This window comes from Molothrus ater, chromosome 10 (genome assembly GCF_012460135.2).
Source record: "Molothrus ater isolate BHLD 08-10-18 breed brown headed cowbird chromosome 10, BPBGC_Mater_1.1, whole genome shotgun sequence".
Taxonomy (NCBI): Eukaryota; Metazoa; Chordata; class Aves; order Passeriformes; family Icteridae; genus Molothrus; species Molothrus ater.
Genome location: NC_050487.2, coordinates 6,608,825 through 6,631,221, shown reverse-complemented (window position 1 = coordinate 6,631,221; position 22,397 = coordinate 6,608,825). Strand labels below are relative to the sequence as shown.

The 22,397-nt window shown below is 39.0% G+C and overlaps 1 protein-coding gene across 12 annotated transcripts in view; it reads right to left on the bottom strand.

Moving 5' to 3' along the window:
* The window catches only part of GIGYF2 (GRB10 interacting GYF protein 2), a 74,432-nt gene that overhangs the window by 40,756 nt on the left and 11,279 nt on the right, over positions 1 to 22,397 (bottom strand). For 11 of the 12 annotated variants that reach the window (XM_054515947.1, XM_054515944.1, XM_054515955.1 and 8 more), the window contains 6 exons: positions 21,681 to 21,760; positions 18,963 to 19,092; positions 16,671 to 16,766; positions 11,635 to 11,743; positions 4,940 to 5,051; positions 4,351 to 4,391 (listed from right to left, as the gene is read on the bottom strand). In XM_054515947.1, coding sequence (XP_054371922.1) covers positions 4,351 to 4,391; positions 4,940 to 5,051; positions 11,635 to 11,743; positions 16,671 to 16,766; positions 18,963 to 19,092; positions 21,681 to 21,721 — 529 coding nt within the window. In that variant the 5' untranslated portion in view covers positions 21,722 to 21,760. The remainder of the gene's footprint in view (positions 1 to 4,350; positions 4,392 to 4,939; positions 5,052 to 11,634; positions 11,744 to 16,670; positions 16,767 to 18,962; positions 19,093 to 21,680; positions 21,761 to 22,397) is intronic. The other variant, XM_054515954.1, reaches the window with a different exon arrangement.

Genomic DNA, 22,397 nt, shown 5'->3' with positions numbered 1-22,397 from the left:
TGGCAACTTTCATTGACAACAGCATAAGACATTACCAAATATACTTCCTCTTAATGTCATCCAAGTGGTCAGCAGCAGGAAAAATGGCCTCAAACTACCTGACCAGATAGCTTAAACTGAATTTTTCTCAAGTCACAAAACTGCTCACTGAAGTGTGCTCATAACCCAAACGGGGTCAGTAAAAAACTACTTTCGTTTTTAGGGTCTGGGGAGTCATCCCACAGAAGCATTCCACACACAGTTAGGGAATGAGGAAGAAGGGCCACATTTTTGTTCCAACTGAGCTCTCATTCCAAAATAATTCAAGTGCTGCCTTCCCCCATTGCAGACCTCGGAGAGATTAGATTTACCACAGACACTCCCAAAATCTTTTCCAAACTTCATTCTACAGACAAGCATTAGTGATTATTGTGGAGCTTGGAGAGCAACACACTATCAAGTTACACTGCCTTCATCCCTCTTCATCACTGTTTTTTTAGTTATTGACTCATACACAATTTAAAGAACCCTTTTCCACCCTTGTGTCAACACCAATAATTTTTAATTATTTCTTGCATTTTTTCCACATTCTCTATCAATGTAAGACATTGATAAGAGGCCTACAAATTAAAAAGCAGTGCAAGAGCAGTAAAACAGACTCCTGCGTAAGGCTGAAATAGGGCAGCATTCTCTGTGAGGTATTGAGTATTGTTTGACAGCATTCTGGGTGAGGCATGGTTTCTCCCATATATCACATGGGACTATAATCTCATGATTTAGAGCCAGAGGTATACAAAGCTATTTCTAATTTTAATTCACATCTAATCAAAGGTGGGCTGTTTTTTTTATTTCTACATGACTCGGTACCTTGAAGTTGTCCCAGTTTTAAAATAATTCTTTTTACAGATTTGGTTTAAAAGGGAGTACAAGAGCAAGTATAAAGAAAACACATGTTGTTAGTATATGTTAAATGCAATCTTCAAGTACTACATTTTGGAATGCAAAACTGAATGATACTGCAGAAGCAAATTAGACAAAGAACTGTGTAGTTACTTCAGAACAAGGGCAGAAAATACATTAATATTGCTTTTACAGTTCCAGAGAACTGGTGAATCATGGATCTCTGAAAGTACTGGAAATATGCCACGGCCCAAATTGGAGTAGAAACCTAGGAAAATTGCTGATGGGCTCTGATGCACCAACATAGCACTCCATGCTTTAGTACAGCAAGAGCAAACCAGTGATGAACCTTCTGTGAATGCAACTCCTGCCAGCAAGACATGGCAGAGAGAGGGAAAGTATGATTCAAAGAAATTTAACATCCTTTTTATAGCCACTTGAACACACCTTTTATATGCAAGTCTTCTGAACCTAACCAAAACCCACACATAGAGCAGAACTCAACCAGGGTCCACAACTGACTTACTAGCAGATTTGTTTAAACTACAGAACAATTATTCACTACCAGTTTCTAACTGCTGGTAACTAATCAAATCCCTTCAGCTACTAAGCTGGTATTAGTCAGGAGGCTGCACAGAAAATTAAGCAGCTTTTGTGAAGAGACAGACACGCTCGAGAAAGCAACTTGCTCATTTTCTTTGCTAATGGCCTCAGCCTTCCAAATACAATCTGGGTTCTAAGTGAAGTCTGTCAGAACTGTGACAATCTGCAACAAACTTAAAAATACTTTGTGCATCTTCAATCTGCATGCTGAAACCAGGAACAGATATGGTTTATAATGAGAATCAGTCAAATGTGACCTCACAAACTGTGAGCACTAAAAAAGCAATCATTAATTTTAAGAACAGCATACTGATCATATTTGAGAAATAAGTATTTGTTACATTTCTATTACTTTTTTAATCTCAATTTTTTATTGAGGGATCTTTCATTGTCCTCCATTACAAATACCCAGAAGTGATTAAATATTTGATTTCTTAATAATTCTCTAATGGGATCTTCCAGAACAAAGAACATGAAAAAGTTGGCAACTCAGTAAATTATGTAATCTGAATCCAAGGCTCTATGAAACAGCCAGGAAAAACTGAAACACATGCTAAATTACAGAATAAAATCTCAACTAAGGAGTTGAACCAAGGTATCAGAAACCAGTACAGGCATCTGCTAAAGCCTGTGAGCCTGAATTATAACCTGTATGTCAATTCCTTTTCTTTCTGCTTCCACAGCTTTGTGTGGATACTAGTGCTTGCTATTAACCTGGGACTTCTTTTGGCACATGTGTACCCTCTCTCATACTCAAAATATTTTGTCATTGGAAAGCCATTACATAACAATAACTACTTATAATTAACCAAGGCTTGAGTCAGAACAGACCAACACTTGATGTCAATATTTCTGTGCTCTCCACCTTATCTCTCTTTGGAAGTGAAGGGAGAGAAATGGTCTTCTCACTTACTGCAACATTAACCTCTAACATAGTAATACTGTTTTTAAAACAGTATTTTTATAATAAAACTTCAGAAAGATTGAAGGTCTTTTGCCTCTCATACTGACTGGCAGAGAAATACAAGAGACTAAAGAAGAACAATTAGGTACTCAAAAAGTTTCATAATTTGAGAATAAGCACATCATCGCTCACAATGAGTTTCCAACAAATTGCACCAGCGACACCATCTTCCCCAGGGAACAGTTCTTGGAAGACACATTCAACAGAGCCCTCATCACTAGCAGCTGCTACAAACACAAAATGCTCTACACTAGCTGCAGATTAACCTCTGGCAGACATCAACTTCTCTAAGGACATTTTGCACACTGTAAATTCTCCTCAATTTCAACTGAGAAATACTGAAATCTGCTCCTATACTAATATGCAATACTTTCATCCTTCTTTATCAGAAACGTGGTACATTCTATATCCTGGAACTGGAATTGCTATATTTCTAATCACAACAACAAGAAGCTAAATAAATAAATCAACTGCGGTAGATACTACTTCGATATCCATTTTTCTTTTGTAAAAAATGCAGTCCTGAAATCTCAGTAGTACTTACTTTCCCCCATTTTCATTTCTCTCCTAAAAAATTCGTGAATATATAGATACATGGAAAGTCCCGAGTTACACTGCTAACATTTAAAACTGGTCAATCTCTGACCAATATCAAATTATTTTCTAGAAGTATCCTCTTTTTAAAGGAGACAATGAGGAAAACATACACATCTTAATTTTGTGTTGACATTCAACTTAACAAGCAGAAAAATAAAAGCACTCTTTCCTATATGGAGGGAGGACTGGAAGAGCTTTGAAAGCAAACTCCTATGGCATGTGTCACCATGGTAATTCAGAAAATTATAAATATGGCAATTTATGCTCCTCTCACTACAAAAATACCAACAGCTATGCAGGCATTAAAATACATTCCCGTCAACTTCTAATTACAACTGGATCTCTTTGGGTTTATCTTTAAATTCAACCTGCAAATATCTGTTCTAATTTATGCTTTCTCAGCGTATTACCAAGGAGGGTATGTAGCCAAGACTCATTTAGCAAAGCCAAAGATTCCTTGGGTCCTAAACAGAGAAGACACAGGCATAGGAGAAAGAGAAGAGGCACACCAGAGAACAAGCAGCACGTGAGCCTGCACAGCAAAAGTCACTGCAGTTATCAGGTAGCCAGAGCTGCCCTGATGTTCCCACCACCCTTAGAATGTCTAGGTTTCATCTCCAAGATGACAAACCCATTCCAAGTCAAGTTCAGATGGATCTTCAGATGTACTGGGCCACAATTAAGAATCCAGCATTCTGCCAGAACATAGCCAGTGTGAAGCATTTCAGAAACAGAACAGGGGAGGAACAAGAGACAGAAGAGCAGATAACCAGACTGAACAGGAGGTTCAGATGATGACTTAACTAAATGATCAACAGTAAATCCATCAGCACAGGAACCTCAGGACACTGCTGGGATCTCTCTCACACTATCAAGCATTCAAAAAAAATTCAAGGTCAAATGGTCAAGAAATCCTGGGTACCAAAATAGCCCACCAGGAATGTTTAAAGCTGCACTGAACAAAGGCGTATTACCACAGCACGCCTGCCCATCAGCAAAGGCTTCTGTCACAGAGGTACAGGAACTTTGTTCCAGTTGAAAACATCACAACTTAATTAAATAAACACAACCTACTTACTCCACATGCTTCTTATCTACCACACTTAAATGTCCAATAGTGAGAACAACACAAAGTAAGAGAAACAACACTTTGAGAACACACTTAGCAACCTGGCACAGTATCATGAATCTTGCATCAACAATATACTTGGAGCAGTAAGAAAGGCTGATACATGTACAAATCCCTTCCCCCAAACACACCCTGCTCCTCCCTCCCATTTTCTGCCCACACAGTAACAAAACCATACCTGGATCTTTTCGCCCTGGTTTTTCAAAGCGTCTGTCTCCCCTAGAAAGGCAGAATAGAAGTTTCAAGTAAGGTTTTGGAACTACTCCAAAAACTCATTTTAGGTATAGGTTTTTCTGGTTTTCTTCACTTGGTGGGAACTTTTTTAAAATCAGAGCTTGATGGACATTACCTTTAGAGGTCCAAGTGACAACTGAAATTTTCAGGAACACCAATACACACACGGCCCTTGGGAACTGGGTATGTTTTCAAATGTGCCCCTAAGTACTGTGAACAATGTCAAGACTAAAACTGAAGCAAATCCTTAGCACCAGCACTTCAATTGCAACTGTTGTAATTTATGTTCTCTTAAAGTAGTTAGCTCCTTCTTCCCAGGAACTCAGCAGAAAAAATCTTTGCAAGAAATATTCTTTTACTTTCTCCAGAGCCTCAAGAAACATTACTGTGTTTGACTCCATCTTAGAAATTCAGACACTTCACTCACAGATAAAACTAATTACCTTTCCTAAAGTGTTTTTATGAAGTCAAAAGGCACAAATGGAAGCTGAACAGATGTGTGTAAAAAGCTTTAAGTGCTAGAGTTCTGTTACCTTTCCTCCCAACTCTGTGATCTGTGCATTTCCCTGCCCCCTCCTCGCCCAAATCCACCCTCCACTTCATCAAAACTTCTTTGGTAGAAACCGCTTTCTCCTCGGCCTCTGCCTGAAAAGACAAAAAACACAAGTGTTTGTAATAAATAATAATAGAAGTTGAAAGAATCAGGTAGGGTTCCCTTTCCTGGTGTCTCTGAGAACCAATCTTGCGGTCTTAAGCCCCAGTGAAATTATCTGGGACAAAAGGAAAAAGGAACAATGACTGAAGAAAGAGTCTTATCCAAAAATTCTTATTAAGAAGTGCAAGACCAGACAGAACAGGCAAACAATTCTGAAATAAATACGATGCAGAAAAACACAAATACTTACCCCCAAGAGAAATTACCAAGTAAGTATGCATTGTTCACACAACATCCACATTGCACACGTGTGCTTCACACATAAAAATCAGATTACTTTTAAAAGCAAACTCCAGTACAATGCCACTGCACAGTGGATGTACTCCTAATTATTGCTGTCAAGGGTCATAAAGGAGAAGGAAGCTATTAAGTTCTAGTGACTGCCAGCAAAAATCTCCCCCAGGATCAGTGGGAAGAAAAGAAGGATCACAGGATGGTTGGTTATAGGCAGGTCAGAATGAAGGAGGACATTAGCTATAGCTTTGAAATTATCCTACTGACCTTCTCAGTAAATGGTTCTCTATAGGCAGTTACCAAGTACCAAGCCTCAAGCAAAGCATCTCAAAGCACATCTTGAGGGCTTGAAAAGGCATGGGGTGTTTGGGTAAAAGAAAACAAGCCCTACACAACAGGAAAACAACACCCACATACAGCCCCAGCTCGTCAAAATAACTTCCAGCACTGCTTAGATTAACGGATAGAGTGAAGTTTCCAGATCTACAAAAGACAAACACAGCTTCACACAGTGCTCCAGCAGAAGAAATGGCAGATTTCTAACCAACTAATTTACCATTTCAAGACCTCATGGAAAGAAGATGAACAAGTGGAACACCTCTCAGCTCGCTGTCAGGATAATGCCTTGCCTACATACACGTGTAGACTCTACAGTCAAGTTTAAAACCTAAAAAGCACCTGGTAACAGGAATTCTTGGCTGGGTAAGTACCTCAAACATCTATCTTTTCATATTTCTCTCTTCCTGGCTTCAAGGAAGAAAACATCTCAAAGTACGAGGTGCAAACCTGGCCAGCGATCCGCAGAAGTAAGACAGAATGACCAAATGAAGCAGGAAACAAACACCTTCAGAATGGACTGCAGTTCTTGCAGTCTTCTGAAGAAAGTAATTAAAAGCCTCTACATTTAAAATCTAAGGACATCTGGATATATCAGGGAATCATACCATGTTTCAGTATCTTATGACCACAGAAATTTAAAATAATCAAGACAGTTGCAACAGTTTCTCTACTATTCTATACCAAATCTCTTAGAAGGGGTGGTAGGTGAAAAGGGCAAAAAGTTGCTTTCCAGGCAAAGACAAAAAAAGTGATCCATGGATAATCTAGTTGGGGTCTTTAAATACAAAACTGCTTTTGTATGAAGCAGAACAGGTTGCAGGGTGCATAAGGAACAATTTTAACACTCCCTTCAGACAAACTATCCTGTTCTATCACCAGCAAAGTTGATCAGTGACAGATCTCCCAGAATCACAGAGATGCAGCCTTCCTTACCAGAGAGTTTTGGGGACACCTAAGTTCAGATGAAGACTGGACAAACTCAAAAAAGATAAAATTCATTAATGGAGGCCACATCTTCAAGTTCAGGAAATACGCTGAGCTGCGAACATCTGGCAGCTGAGCCTCTTCGCTTTTGTATTTTTCTCAGTCCTTACTCTCTTGCCAAGATGCCTTCTTTTAGCTGCTGCTAGACTGTGGTGACCTAGGAATTGAGCAAGCCCATGCCATATTCAGCATAGCTGTTTTTACACAGGGGCAGGCAGAGGAGCTGACTGAGTACTCAAGGTAAAAGAGGAGAAATTTGCATCAGACCTAAGAGAGTTATTAGAAACACCTTCACTAGGGCAAGTCTGATACAACAAGGTTGACTATAGTAAAGCAAGTTGCAAAGGCAAGAAACAGGAAGAGGTGATACAGCATCAAAAACAGCATGATGTTTATCCAGTTAAACCATTATGGGTACCCTAAAACCCCAGAAAAGGACTCAAAGTTTTTATTCTTCACAAATAAAAGCCAGGAAAGTTTCAGCAGCTTACCCAATAGTAATCTATGCCTAATTTCTTCACTACAGGAAAGCTGTCTTCCTTCCTCTCACAAGAGATAATAAAGCAAAAGCAGTTCATAGAATCAAAACAGAACAAAGGCACTGACTCATCTCCTGTCTCTGAGGTAGCAGAGGTGGGAAGTTACATACACTTTCCCAACAAAAACAAAGCAGGCTTGTACAGTGAGCAGCAGCAGCACTGCAGTGCTCCTCTTGCAAGGGTGAGTGCATGCTGCACACTGGGAGCAGCCACACACCACCAGAGCCAGAGCCTGGGTGATACAGGGCATCTCACCAGCAAATAAAGCAAGCGTCCTGTACAAGAGCAAGAATTAGTTGTTTTCCCAGCAGCAAGGCTGATGGCCATCTAAAAGTATGGGAAATCACAGCCTGAGAAACCTCCCCCCACTCACCACCCCTGCATGGTGGTCCATCAGTATTTCAGTTGTACTCAGCCACCAAAATGGTCTGAATTAAAAGATAACCTTGCAAAATGTCCAAACTATTGATCTTAGGCATTCAGGTTAAGGCTGCCTGTGGGGTCACAGCACTCAGCTGCCAGCTGCAGTGATAGCACATAATACTGGACAGGGCTACTGAAGCACATTTGCCCTGGCTGTGCTGCCACCCCGTCCATGTCTAGAAACAACATGGGCCCATCCAAGAGTGGCAAGCAGAAGCACATGTGCAGCCCCAGCAGCCACCAAGCAGAGCACAGTGTGGGAAGCATCAAACAGATCCTACCAAGCTACAGAAGAGAAGCAGCCAGTCAAGGGAAACTGTGGTGTGCAAAGTCAGTCATTCAGCAAGTACCATGTGGGTGAGTCTGACCTGAAAGTGCACACTGGGGCACAGCTAATGCTGGTTACAGAATGCACGAGAAATGCCTGCAGAGAGGATAAAACTGCACATGTAAGCACACCACCTGACCTTCTGCTTCTGCACTCCTTGGCTTATTTTAAACAGAATGCCTCTTCTGAAAAAAATACCTGGCACACAAGCAGCGGATTAAGTGCATATGTTACACAAAGTACTGAATGCAAAGTCAATAAATGTCAATAAACCCTGCCATTTAATAACAGAGTGGAGCAAATGGATCATTTGTATTGCAGTAATTTCCCAAAAACCTCAGGATGAGGACATCAATCCACTGGACATTGCAATCATAACAGCTAAGTCTCTAACCTGAAAAATAGACAAGTTTGAATTTAAGTAAAAATATAAGACACAAGCCCAAACTGTCATTATAATTCTCATTACAAAGAAACCTAAAGCCTTATGGAACACAAGAAGCAAATTCTTGAAATTACAGCATAAATGGAGTTTAGGATCTACAGTCACAGTCATAATACTGTTTGGGAAAAACAGAATAACTGTAGCTCAACTGCTGCTGTTTAGATATGCAAACATTACACTTTCACACCACTGACACACTTTCCAACAGCTGCAAAAACACATTACAAAGGGCACAGAGGGTGGGTGGGGAAAGAGCTCTAATAGGAAGCAAAGGACCCTTCATAACAGCCTTAACCAGAAGGGAGAACAGCTACCAAACAAAAGTGTCTGTAAGCTTACAGCCCATTCCAGGGACTATTTAAATCTCTCCTCATCCAAGGCTCTTATTCATGAATGTTGACATTCCAGTCCTGCCAGCACAAAGCACAGGGCTTAACTGCACACCACAGGGAGCTATCAGGAAAACAAGTCAATTAGAAAAGAGTCATGTGCAAGCACTTGGTTTCTTCAGAGACGACAACTTCATTTAAAAAAAAATAAACCAACAAACCAAAAATCAAAGCAATTTCCACATAGTAACCACATTCTCATCATCACAACGTAAGGATTTTCAGTAAAAGTTGGGGTGACCACCCAGAGAATATTTACTGAGTGTTATCTTGCAGTTCTAAATACTGGTAAGTGAATCCCATTTAGAGTTCTACCCATAACACTCCTTTACCAGCATTTCCTTCCCTTGCCAACCCAGCACAGATTGCTTCTCGTGCTCTCAAATGCTGGAACACAATTCTGTCATTTGTGCTTCAGTCAGGGAACTTCATTAACAAATCTAATCACGCATGCAAATTCCTCTATAAAGCTGCTGTGGTGCAAGTCCCTTCAAGACAGAAATCTCATTCTGGTAAAGCTGAAGCCTGCACTGACTCGGCAGCAGCTTTGCTGCATACAACTGTGTAAAGTTCATGGAAAACACCAGAAAACCTTTTGAACCCAGGCAATTTTGCAGTGCAATAAGAATGTTTTCCAACTGTTGAGGCAGCTCATTTAGTGAAAAAACTCCCAAGAAATTTCAAGTCCTTTTCACTGTAACCTGAAAAAACAAAATTGCATTTAAACCCTGCTACTTGCAAGCAACGTTTCTGTAAACGTCAACAGTCCTCTATTGAATTTTCATCAATAACTTGAAGTCCTTGGCTACAAGAGCATCATCTGTATAATTATGAAAATGGTACCATTTTCTCCTGGCAGAAGCCTTAATTTCTTTGCTGTGATATAAAACTTTGGGAAAACTCATCATGCCTAGAATGCAAGAGCAATTGCTCATGGGAAGAAGGGAAGAGTGGAAGAAACAAGCAGCAACCAGGATCAATGAAAGAAGGAAAGCTCAGAAAGCTGAAGAAATTTACTGCAGAAGTATGTCCTCTACAGCTTAAACAGAGCAGCCTCACAAGCACACCATATAATAATTCCAACACCTTAAAAGATCAAACTAGGATAAACAAAAAAGAAAATGAAAATTATTAATTTTGCGACAAAGTTCTTGCTAGTATTTCTTAACAAATCTTAAAAATGAACTATGGGAAATCAGGAATACATGCAGCAGCTTTCAAACAGCTTTCAAAGTGTTAATACTGCATACATTTTAAGTTCTGTCCACTAAAACATAAGGAAACAAACTTTACTGCCAAACAAAGCAGTCATGCATATGAGTAGAATCATTAATAGAATTACTGGATTAGAAGCCATATTCTGCCACATTTAGCCTTACAATCTCATTGCAACTAGTGGGGGCAATGAAAAAACAACCACTGCTCACTGCAAAAGGATGACATTGTTAATAGTGCAGCAAGAAAACAGGGACATTTGACAAAAGAAAGCAAAATAAAGGGTTTGCCAAATTACAAATGGTCAAAGTATCTTGATATTGAAACTAGAGAGCACACTAGTGGATGTATGATCTCAAATCATCAAATTTTAAGCAGCAATAATTTAATTTGCAGAATTGTCTTGATGCATCTAAAGAAACCAGCCAATATGTATTCCTAGCAAAACTGAAACATAGGTGATAGAAACACACACATTAAAATAGAACAGAAAAGCAACAAGTCCCAAATTAGTACACACATCTATATATATATGCACACTTTTTTTTAAATGAAACCCTGAGCATTTGTGCAACGACAATGGCAAATGAAGGGGAAGCAACAGGAAAATCTAGTGATAGTCTCATAAAGCTTTAAATTCATATCTTAGCGGGGAAGCAACCACAAGACAGAAAACCATCTACAAATATCTGAGAGATGTAAACTAAAAAGAAAGCAGGATTAAGGAATGAGAACAGAAATGAGAGAATGCATTAAGTAAAAGCAAAACTCTGTCAAGCACCTAATTATATATGAAGTACTTTCTGAAGATCTTATTGAAAATACCACCCGTTAAGGGCATGTAAAATTAAATTAAAAAGGGCTCTAAGAGAAATCTCACCTAAGCACCTGCAAAGACAGAGGTTACAAAATTATTTACTCAGTATTTCCAAGTTACTAGCTTCCTAGTATTCTAAATGCAGCCCATCCTATTTATATATGAAGCCCCCCAAAAAGAGTTCACAGAAGTGCACACATTGAAAAGGAATTGCTAAGATAAATTATGGGTTTAACTATTTGGTTTGACTTTAGCAATACGGCCTCAGGACATTTTCTCCATTCATTTGCAAATGTTTCAGGTGATCCTGGATGAGACAGCTGCAGTGATGCACCAGAACTAGAACGACTCAAATGTCTCCCAAATTCAATTACAACTTCCCATTAACTGTTTACACTCAGGATGTTAACAAATGAAGATGGCTTTTCAGAATACTGAACCCAACCGACTACAACCATGATGTTTTAAGTACATTCATATATTTTTCCTACCCTCTCCCTATGAATTGGTTTTATGCTTTTAATAAAGTTATTTCAAAGAATTTCATATTCCACCCCAAAACTACCTTTCCCTTTTGGTTTCCCACCCATCAACCTGGCAAAGGCATATAACAGATACCAGTTGTGTGCTAAGATGTGCAGAATCATCACTAAACTCATTCATTCTCCAGCACCACCTTGTTGGAAAGGTTTCAAAGCTTTAAGCAAAAAGAACACATAGCTCTAGCCAAGCTCCACTTAGTGTCTCTGAGCAGCTTGGATCCCCTGGATCCACTGCAGCACATCCCACAGGCAGCTCACCTCGACCTCTAGAGGAACTTCGACCTCGAGGAGCCCCCACCACCGTTCCTCCTCCACGTCCCGTCAACCGCAGGACAGCAGCACTGTTTACAGACATGGAGAAATTTCTCTGCCAAAAAGAAAGAGTCACTGTCAGATTTGACTGGAAAAACCTTCACAAAGAAACCACAAATACACAAATAAACAATAAAAACCAAGCAAAACAAAAAGGAAAATCAAACATTTATCATTATCTTAAATCTGGCTTTGTTTATATTACAAATTCTCTACAATTAATACTGGAAAGGAAAATGCACATGTGAGCAGCTGAAGCAGTCTATAAAAGGATCTCGGTCAATATTACCATTTCCAAGTTACTTAGCTGAGATTTCTATGCTCTGAAGTAAGCATTTGAACAGCTACTCCTTTTTCAGGTGATACCAGAGGCCATTAGAACATCAGCAGTTTTAAATACACATTCTGCTGCAAAAAGAGACTGGCATCTGCCTATACCTGACACCAATAATTAATACCAATTCTAAACTTACTTAAGTAAAGCAGGAACATGTAAAGACCAAGAGAACTTGAATAAAGTTATATTTACCAATGTCCTTTGCAGAAATAAGCCTTTTTATTCTCTAAATATCACAAGAGTAACATATTTTAGGAAAAACTAAGTGTACTTAGGGCTTCTGAAACTTCAGTGATACTCATTTTCATAAGAAAATAAACACTAGTAAAATTCAACTTTAGCTTAATATGAAAACTGCTAAAAGAAAAAACTATTTCAATAAAGAATGGATAAATATAACCAACTCTGACTCTATTCTCTGAGCACAAATACTTGGAAAACTGGGCCAAAGAATTCAGAACTATGTACAGAAACATTAACAAGTAAACCTGAACTGACAGACACTTTCTGAATGCAAGTTTTAAATAATTAGAATGCAAAGGACTCCAAACAGCTGTTATATCAGGCTTCTTGAAAGGAACGTGGAGCCAGCAAGGTGCTTACATCAACTCATGTGAATTACTAGGACTTTGAAGGTCTTCAGAGAACAATGATACAAGTGATTATATACTATTTAAAATCTAAATCACTAACATCAAAGCCAACAGGAGATTTAGTACATTACAGAAACATTTCAAAAACTGCTTGATATGTGCTCCCTACAAAAGCAGATCTTCCTTCAAGAAAGAATTGGTAACTAATTAGACTTGAGGGGAAAGAAAAAATGCAGTCATGCATGGCAAAAAAGCAAGGTCGGCCTCCAGCGAATCTGTTTTCTGAGCTAGCTCTTAAAGTTTAGAGCAACCATTTCAACTGCAAGTGAAAAGGAACCACCTCCATCTGCCTCTGAGCAAACCACCATCTTTTCTGGGTGCTGATACTTCTGCTTTTTTGTGAAGCACTGAAACATTTCACTAAAAAAACCATATTTAAGTTATTTATCAGAATCATTGTCTTCCATAGGAGATTCCTCTTTTTTTTATGCCTTATTCTTCCTGTAAGAACAAAATAATGATCTCATTTTTAAATTGACTTGTCTGCCTGAACTCTGAGCAACTTCTCCCTCCCCTCTGTAGAGCCTTGCTGCAGTGAAGGCATAGTGGTAATAACCCACATGATAAGATCACAGTAAGAAGTAAAAAAGCAAAGGCAAAAAAGCAAAAATTACCCTACTATTGATCAGGGTATTCCTCAATGACCAATGCAGACTGAAGAACAAAGCTGCCAAAATACAGCTTTAGTAGCAAATGAAGATGTCTTAGGAAACAGATGTCAGGAAATTAACCAGGGAGGACACAAAAGGATCTCCATTATAGTCAGCAAGAGTTTGAGCCTTCCTTACTATGCAAGCAGGTAAGATTAGGTCAACCAAATTCTCCCCTAATGCAAATAGGAAAAACAGGAGCAGTGGGAAAGGCAAAGGAACATCTGCTGCACACTGCCAGTGCTCTGTGGTGGGAAGCTCTGTTAAAGCCATCTGCAGAAAGCTCCTTTGCTTCAACAGACACTACACCTTGGAAACACATCTTAGACAAATCTGTGATTTCAAATATATTGTATTTCATTACAGTAAGTGAATCAGTTGAACTCTAGGTTAGCTCAACAACTTTATCTTCAGAAAAGTAACATTTTACATAAAAAGAACCAGCAATTCCATCCAAAGCATGTCACTGTCCTATTACAGGGAACACTGTAGCCTTAAGTATCCAATTAAATACTACAAAACTAAATACATTTAAGTTCAAATCAATACAGCTGACATGATCTGTCACCATCCCTAGATAATACACCTGTAATTCAGTTTGAGACAAGTTCTTCCCATAGTAAACATAAAACTGCAGTGCCATCAGGTGCACAACACAGCAGGAATTGTTCTGAATCTAAGGCCAAAGTAATCCTGACAGGCTCAGCTGCAACTGAACACTGCACTAAAGTACCAGTGCTCTGATCAGCCTCTCCTCTAAGAACTCCCAAAGCCCTGCCTCTCGAGTTCTGAGACAACAATTCTATCCTCAGTATTCCTAGAGGGGGTAAAAAGGTCTTTTAAACTCTCTTTTGTCAATCTTAATTGTAAGAACTTTCCTGCATCACCACTAGCGGTGAATCCATTAATATTCACCTCAAAATCACTTCTGAAGATGATTCTTAATGCTAAACAATGCTATGTCATGGGGAACAAACAGCAGAATTTCTAACTCAAAAAATGCCATTCCCTTGCTACCTCAAATCAATCATGAAGACAGGGAAAAAAGGGCATGAAAAACCAGATTGTTGATATCCTCTGGGTCCCTGGAAAGCATTAAAGCAAAAGCTTTCTTAAAAAGGGAATATGGACTTCTTCTTCCAGATGATGATTTCTATGGAGACTTTAGAGAATTGTTAAAGTGTTTAAAGGCTCCTGTATGATTACAGGTGAAGAGGAGAGGGAAAAGCAGTGACACAGCATACACCAACTCCTCAGGAGTTTTCAAGACTGCTGAAACACTAGGCACTGCAGCAGAGGAGCACATCCATCCCTGAAGCTCAGCAGCACTTCCCACCTCATCTGTACTCTGCACACTGATACCATAGCCTTCAACTCGTGTCACTCCTCGCAGAGAGTATCCTGACAAACACCAGGAGTCAGCATCCCCTTAAACTGCAAGAAGCCTGCAAGTCCTCCCTGAGGGACTCCACCATGCATCAGCCAAAGAATAAACCCCAAGACATTTACACAAAGGTTCAACATTCAGGTGTGCTACTGTATGTCTGGCTGACCATGTCTGGGGCTTGCTCCTTCTCCCCCTGCTCGAGAACAGGAGCTAAGCTAAGCCTTCCCACAAAAGCACAGTCTCAATCTCAGTTGCCTTTGAAGACTATGACATGAAGTGCTTACAGTGTACCCACATGAACTCAAATCCAACTGCTGATTAAAACCTAAGCCATCAGTATCTTGTGTGAAATGCCAGCATCCTACAGACACACAAGAAATATGGACCAGCTCTGAAGAGGAAGGAAGTCTGGAAGAGATGAAGAGGATATGCCAAAATACCCAGGCACAAAATGGAATGAAAAATTCAAGAACACAACAGCCTGGGGCAGGCAAAGGAAGAAGGATGCTCTGATATCTTAAGAACTAATAGTAACACTACCCACCCCTGCAAAAATCAAATCACTCAAGCCAGTAAAAATACTCAGCTTCTATTGCAAAAGAAACAAAAATCCAAACCACAGTATTATGAAGTAAGAGAAGTGCTAAGAAAAATGACAGATCAGAGAGAAACTGCAAAATCAAAAGTTCTGAGAGCCAGAAAGAGGAAATAGTTCAGAGTCAAAAGTCAGAGGCACTCATCCAGAGAAGATGGGCAGTTTTCTCCATTAAGAATCAAATTTAAAGCAAGAGATTTCAAACTACCCAGATCAGTCATCCCTTAAATGGAATCCTTATGGACCTGTTCTCACTCTCATCCATCTCTGTGGTTATATACACCTATAGATACATCAAAGGAGGAGATGAAAAGAAACTGCTTATATACAGAGCAGTTAACACTACTGCATCTTCTGAATAAATGTTAACAGTCAAAAAACTTCAGTATTTCTCTAAAGAACACAAAACAGAGGCTACAGAACGTAGCCACTTTTGTGATTCTCTGGTTACCAAAGAGAAGATGGTAAAAAACTGTAGAAAATGTCATTGATCCGAAAATGATGCATACTTAAAAAATAGGTAATACTTCCCAGATGGTGATCCTGATTTAACAACCTGTCTACCTTCAACAGAACATTGGATAAAAACCATTTTTTCCAATTTAAGACAATAATTGAGCATGGATAGAATTTAAACTTTATGCTGACACAGTATGGTTTCATAATTTCTTTCTCTGTGTCCTAGGTTAAAATGAAAAGGTGCGACCAAAGGTATGTATTTTATTACCATCTTCATAAGCTGTTAAAATAGGTGAGGGAGTGTTCTTCATCTCCTCTGTGACTCATCCCTGCTAACTCCCTCCAGGGGACAGTAGCCACTAAAGGGCCATCAAGGTCTCCCATAAGCCCTGTGACTCACAGAATTACTTCATCCCACTGTGAGGTGCCCCACCCAGGGGGAGGAACCAAACATTCCTACCTTTATATAATCTGAGGCTTGGAACACCAGGAGAGCACCACCACTGCATTCCCAGAGGACCAGAGCTCAATAAGCACCACTGGACCTCCAGAGAAGGACTGGATCTTTCCACAGGCTCATTGCTCTGACAAAACCACATCCATCACTCCCACAGGACTGCAGCCACCATTTAATCAGACTGCTGCCACCACCCTGACCAACAGGGTGTCAGGTTGTATCCTGACTCTCAGTTTAAATCAGAGTTTCTGTATTACTGCCTTTATTTTAATTTTCCTATTGAACTGTAGTTCTGACTTGGAATCTCCTGCTGGTTTGCTTTCAAACTAGTACACTGTGAGATGTCTTAATTTCAAATTTCATGGTTTTTGTTAATGGAAGCATACTCTTTATTATGTCTTTACACTAATAACAATCTAAAGATTAAAAATAAAAGGTACACACCTGTTCTTCTTCTGTAAAAGGTACAAGTGCCAGTGGTGGCAGGGGCTCCTCTTGTAAAATAGGCAAAAATTCCTTATCCAGAAGGTCTGAAGGTATCTGTAAGAAAGAAAAAGAGCACTCTACTACATGCAAGTATTTCTACTTCAGGGATGATGGCACACACACTGATTCACAATTTTTATTCTTCCAACTCTGTCTCCCTTTACCCAGTACTTCCAGTAACTCTTACTGGGGGTGAGTATAACTCTGCTGCAAATTTACAACCCTCAGAAAAAAAGTTCTTACAAACAAGGCATCCAAAGCACCACCCACCCACAAGACCACAGACATCAGAACTCAAACTTACACACCACTGCAGCTGAAATCTGAATCAAGTGACATTTCATCTACTGCTTTTAACTTCAATACATTTTTATAGCCAGATTTTTAATTAACAAAACTGCCACCTACAGCACAGAGGTTGCATTTAATTTGAAATAAGCAACTCAAATTTATAACCAATGAGGAAAGTAAAAAAAAAAAAAAAAATTCAAACAAGACTAAACCCAAACCAACCAAAAAAACATTCAAAAAAGCCAAGTACAATGAACTATATGTATAGATTAACTAGAGAACACTAATGACTTAAATCAAAATACATGTTAACATTAATTTTGAATCAGAAGCTCCATCAATAGTTGTAACCTTGAGAATGTGGACAAGAACCACCAATTACATACAGCAACTGAGCTCCAATTATGCCAATGGACAACTGCCCCAAAAATATTCAGTTCATAACACTAAAGACTTTTTTTTCTTTTAGATGTGTGCCAGCAGAAGTCTTCCTGCTTTCAGTCAGTCTCGCTTTTAATTAGAAATTGAACAGCTTAAAAACATTTCTGACATCCACTAGCTGACCTGAACCACTGTCAAGAGTCCTTTCAGTCTTCATAACTAGAATCACTCAACACCCTGGAAACGTGTGCATAGCAAAAGAAAGACATACTCTAATCATAATGCCCTTCTGGCAAACACATAAGATAATACTCTTTTGGACCATTCAGAATAATCAGAGAACTTCCTGTATCACAGGATATTTGAGGGTTGTTTGAATCAGCCCCAGGAGCAGAGGTCTCAGCATCATCTGACATAACAAACACAAACTGCAAAAAACAGTGACTTCTGACTGGCTGACCTATTCAAGCATAACATCAAGATCTAAATCACAGTTTCCTGAAGTAGAACAGGACAATTCTGCATGTTAAAGCAAGGCTTTAAGCTATACCATACTTAACAGACTTAGAAAAATCTTTGACATTCAACGCCCTTAAATCCATTATTTAAGCAATGCAGGGCTCCCAGCGTTGTACAAGAACGTCAGCACAGCCAAGTCAGGAACTTGAAGCTGTGTGTGCACATCTGCACTCCAAGCTCAAAGAATAATCTTGACATCACTCCTTGCAGTCCCTCCCTCCCCCGAGGGTAAGCTCTCAGGGGCATTCAGACATCCAGGTCTGCTGTAACAATAAACAATAACAACTACTGCCACCATCTAAAGAAAAACCCAACGTTTACAACTGCAAAGTTTATTAATCATTTGCCTGAAAGATCTCTGAAATTTTGTATCATCTTTTACATCACTGAGAATCTTTGTTTGAAGTGAAACCAGAACGAAGTCGTTGATTTTCTATACTGCTCTTATGCATTACATGTCATAGTTTCTGTGTCCTGATTCCCAGAGAAGGGAGCTACCTGAGGACTGCTTTCATTGGGCCAGTCACCTGCTAAAGTGAACTGATAAGATGGGATAGAGACCTCTTGCTTTTTTCAGATGATCTGCTCATATCATTTATTGCCTGACTTTGTAGCTGAATCAAATAACTATTATGCACTACATTAAATAAAATCCTACTGAGGCAAGCAAATCTGCACAGCTGCAAGGCGACTTTAACCCTCAGTCATCTGTGGCAGTGAGACTGAATATGGCAATCAGGTTTTTTTGTTCTCTGGGGTACAGGAAGTTACCCCTAAAATGGAAGAAAAAAAAAACAAAAAAACCAACCAAACAAACAAAAAAACCCCACACAAACAAAAATACAAACAAACAAAAACCCCAAAAACATAGTGAATCTGGTAAAAGTGCAATCAAATAAGTGCACACATGAAAATCCCCACAATCAGCCCTCTTCACTCTGGGATTGAAAGGGATATCTGATTTCTTTGTCCATAATCACAAAATACAAACTACTACTCCTAATCACAAGACTGTCATTAGGAATAGGCACACAAGGGCACCTTCCTCTTCCTGCTCACCTTATTATCCTTTAGAAAAAGTGCCAACATTTCTTCTCTCCCATAGCGATAGTCTGCTAGTTTGTACTTGGGCAAGGCCGGAGACAGAGGAGGGGATGTCACACTCCCGCCACTAGACAAAGCTCGCAGCCTAAGAGGAAGCAGAAAAGCAATAAACATGAACTGAGAATATCCAAACCTGTGCTACCATCCTCTGCACGTTTACAGATTTGACACAAACAAAATAAACACAATACTGAAAGTAAAGACATTAACAGTTTAACTTCAAAACTCTCAGTGCTTCAATAGGAGGAGTGGAAGAACTTCCCTTGTTTCACCCACAGCCAGGAAAGCAAGAAATAACAGAATTCCCATGAGCACATCAAGGAATTCAAGTCGCCCCAGGAAAACTCTTATACTGACTATACAGCAAGGCAGCTATACCCCCCTAAAGCCTTGCCCAAGCTATTCACACAGGCTGCACACAAATCAGTGGGATACCTTAATGACAACAGCTTCCCTTTGCCAAGAAAAATTCTACTGTGCTAGAGAGTGCAGCAAATATTAAGCTAAGGAAAGAGTTTATTCAGATGTTTCATCAAGTTTAACAGAACAGCACAGTAAATTTTATAATGAAGTTTCTGCTTGTGTCTCTGGAATCCTTCCTTGCCATAAATCCCTTTTACACAAATTAAAGTTAATGGCTTTTATTTTTTGAGAGTGCATGTAACATCTAACTTAGGGTATCAATAAAAGAAAAAATAAAATAAAAAGATATGTACAAAATACAGTGACACTCTACCTCAGAGACACTTGAACCAGCAATCTAATAAATCTGCTTTATGGTAACAGATAAATATGCTAATACATTTGTTCTCATCCCACACAGGAAAGTTACTTGACTTCTTGCAGGTAGCACCTCACTGTTGTACATTATGCCCATTCTGCAGGTGAATTAGTCTCATTCTACACAGCCACTTCCTCAGCTACCCAAATCCTTGGTATTTTTAAGTTTGAGCAATGTTTTACAAAAGGATATGTGTGTAAAGAAACAAAACCCTGCTGATTTTCTTACATTCTCTTTGATGAGCACCTTACACAAGTAGAACAGTAAAAGCTCTTCTCAGCAATCAAAAAATCCTTGGCAGGGAAGTAGCTCTAAATTAAAACAGTGATTCAGAGAATACCTTTCACCTAATTATTGAAACATGCTTCGATTTGTTTTATTGTCCTTTCTTTTCCTTTGAAGAGAAGAAAAAAACGATTTGCAAGTCAAAAGCTGATGTTATTTCTTTAGTTTGGTGCCACCCCGTGGCAGTTCCTCTACATACCACTTCCAAACAATTCGTGCCTGCAGAAGAATTATTTAAAGGCTTTGATGGCTCAGTGCTTTGTTCAACACCAATCAGATCAAAACGTGACCCAGAGTCTCACTGTTAAGTGATACAGCAGCTTATGTGACAGTCATGACTATACCACAAGCCAAAAGAAAAATTATAAATCTTATGTTCTTTATGTAAAAATACACTAATTCACTGAAGTATAATATACGTTTCCATACATAATCTAGTTTTTAAACTAACTGGAGACTCACTATGACAGTCCCCTCACTGTGACACAGCAATTAAGTTACTGTTGAAATATATGCTTTTTTTAGAATCGTCTTCCCCCTTCTCTTTTTTAATATAACTTTGGCTTCCATCCATCAAGAACGTAATCATGTCTGTGTCTTACACTGAAGAACACTCCAGCACAAGATATCTGCCTGGTGGGTATATTTATAGATATTGATAAATTCATGCTTTAACCTTCTTTCATTCTAACAAAATAGACTGAGCTCTCATTGTTTCACAGGCTGCAAATCATGTCTTACTTCTTCACTGAATCCTCTCCAATTTCTGTATATTGTGTATAGAAATGTGTCAGCAAAAGTGAATGTATTCAAGTAACAGCTCTATCACATGCTCTGCAGCAACTCTATTTCCTATAACCACTCTGCATTCCCATTCACACACTTGGACATCAAACACTCTTCAGAAACCACAGCATTCACAATTCTTGCTTGTAACTGAACTCACCAATACTTTAACAAGAAATTGGAACAAATACTGAATAATCACACCTGTGCAATTGCTCTTTTACAAAAGCCAGGACAATGCCTGTCAGACAAGCTGTAAAACTAACAGCTGACAAAATTAAATGACAGCATGGAGTGCCTTGAACACAACAGCTCTCTTTTCCTGACACTTTTCAATACAAATGTGCAGGACACTGACACAAAACCCACATTTTTCCCATATTCCATACAGGGATTCAGTTTTTTAAAACTGGAAAAAGAAAAAGCTTGCTTAGCTGTAGATTTAAGTATAGTGAGGAGAGTTTAGGAACTTCCTTTTTAACATTCATCACACAGAAAGACTGAACAAGCACATCTTCAATTATTCTGTGCATACCTCTGAGATCATAAACATTATTCCTCCTTCAAATGCTTGGCAGCAAGGTAAATATTATGCATTAACATAACAAAAAGCCCAACTCAATTCCTACACAATGCCAATTCACAAAATGAAGACTAATTTTATAACATTGCTTTAGATCACAGGCCAGGGACTAAGGCAAAACAGGACAAAATAAAGATAGTATATCCCATTCAGTCTCATAATCAATTCTGCTCCAAAGGAAAAAAAAAAAAGTCCTTTTAAACAAGTTCTGGAGTCTGACAAAATAGACAAAACTTACCATTCAGGCCCAAAGTTAAGTGTCTGAGTTTCTGCTGCCATTTTTTCCTGTTCTATTCCTCTTTTTTAAAAAGTGTGAACCTGAAAAATAAAGATATTTATTATGAAAACAGCTGGATTGCTACAGCCCTTCACAGATTAATTCAAAACACAAAAGCACACCTGGTCATGCAAAGAAGTGAAAAAACTGACTACAGTGAATTTTTTTTTAAGGAATCCATTTCAGCTTTCCAACACAGACTGATTTAGTAATATAGGAGCAACTGCATCAAGATTTCTTCCCTAAATCCCTCTTTTAACAGCTCAAACAGGACACTGGATTAGGGTGTCTGAGGAAACAATTTGTACAAACACAGAGAACTTGATGCATAATCCTCTCCTCCAAGAACAGTAATGCTTAATTAACAGAATTGCTGCTTCCTGACAATTACAAGAGGATAAAAACCCCACTAGAATTACAGCAAGACAGATTTGCCAGCTGAGTGGCAGAGTATTCAAGAATTTTCCACTGCTCATTCTTGAAAAATAAGCCTTCTAAAGATTGAGTACATCCAATGCTACCAAATACTCCAAAATTCTGCAGGCAAATGACAGTATTTCTTTCACTCTTGGTTTTATTAGGCAAAAGAAATGCATAAGTTCAGACTCCCGCTGATTTCATTACTATTAGCCAAGGTAACTCCTGCAGACACTAGCAAGGCTCAAGTCAAGCTCCTAC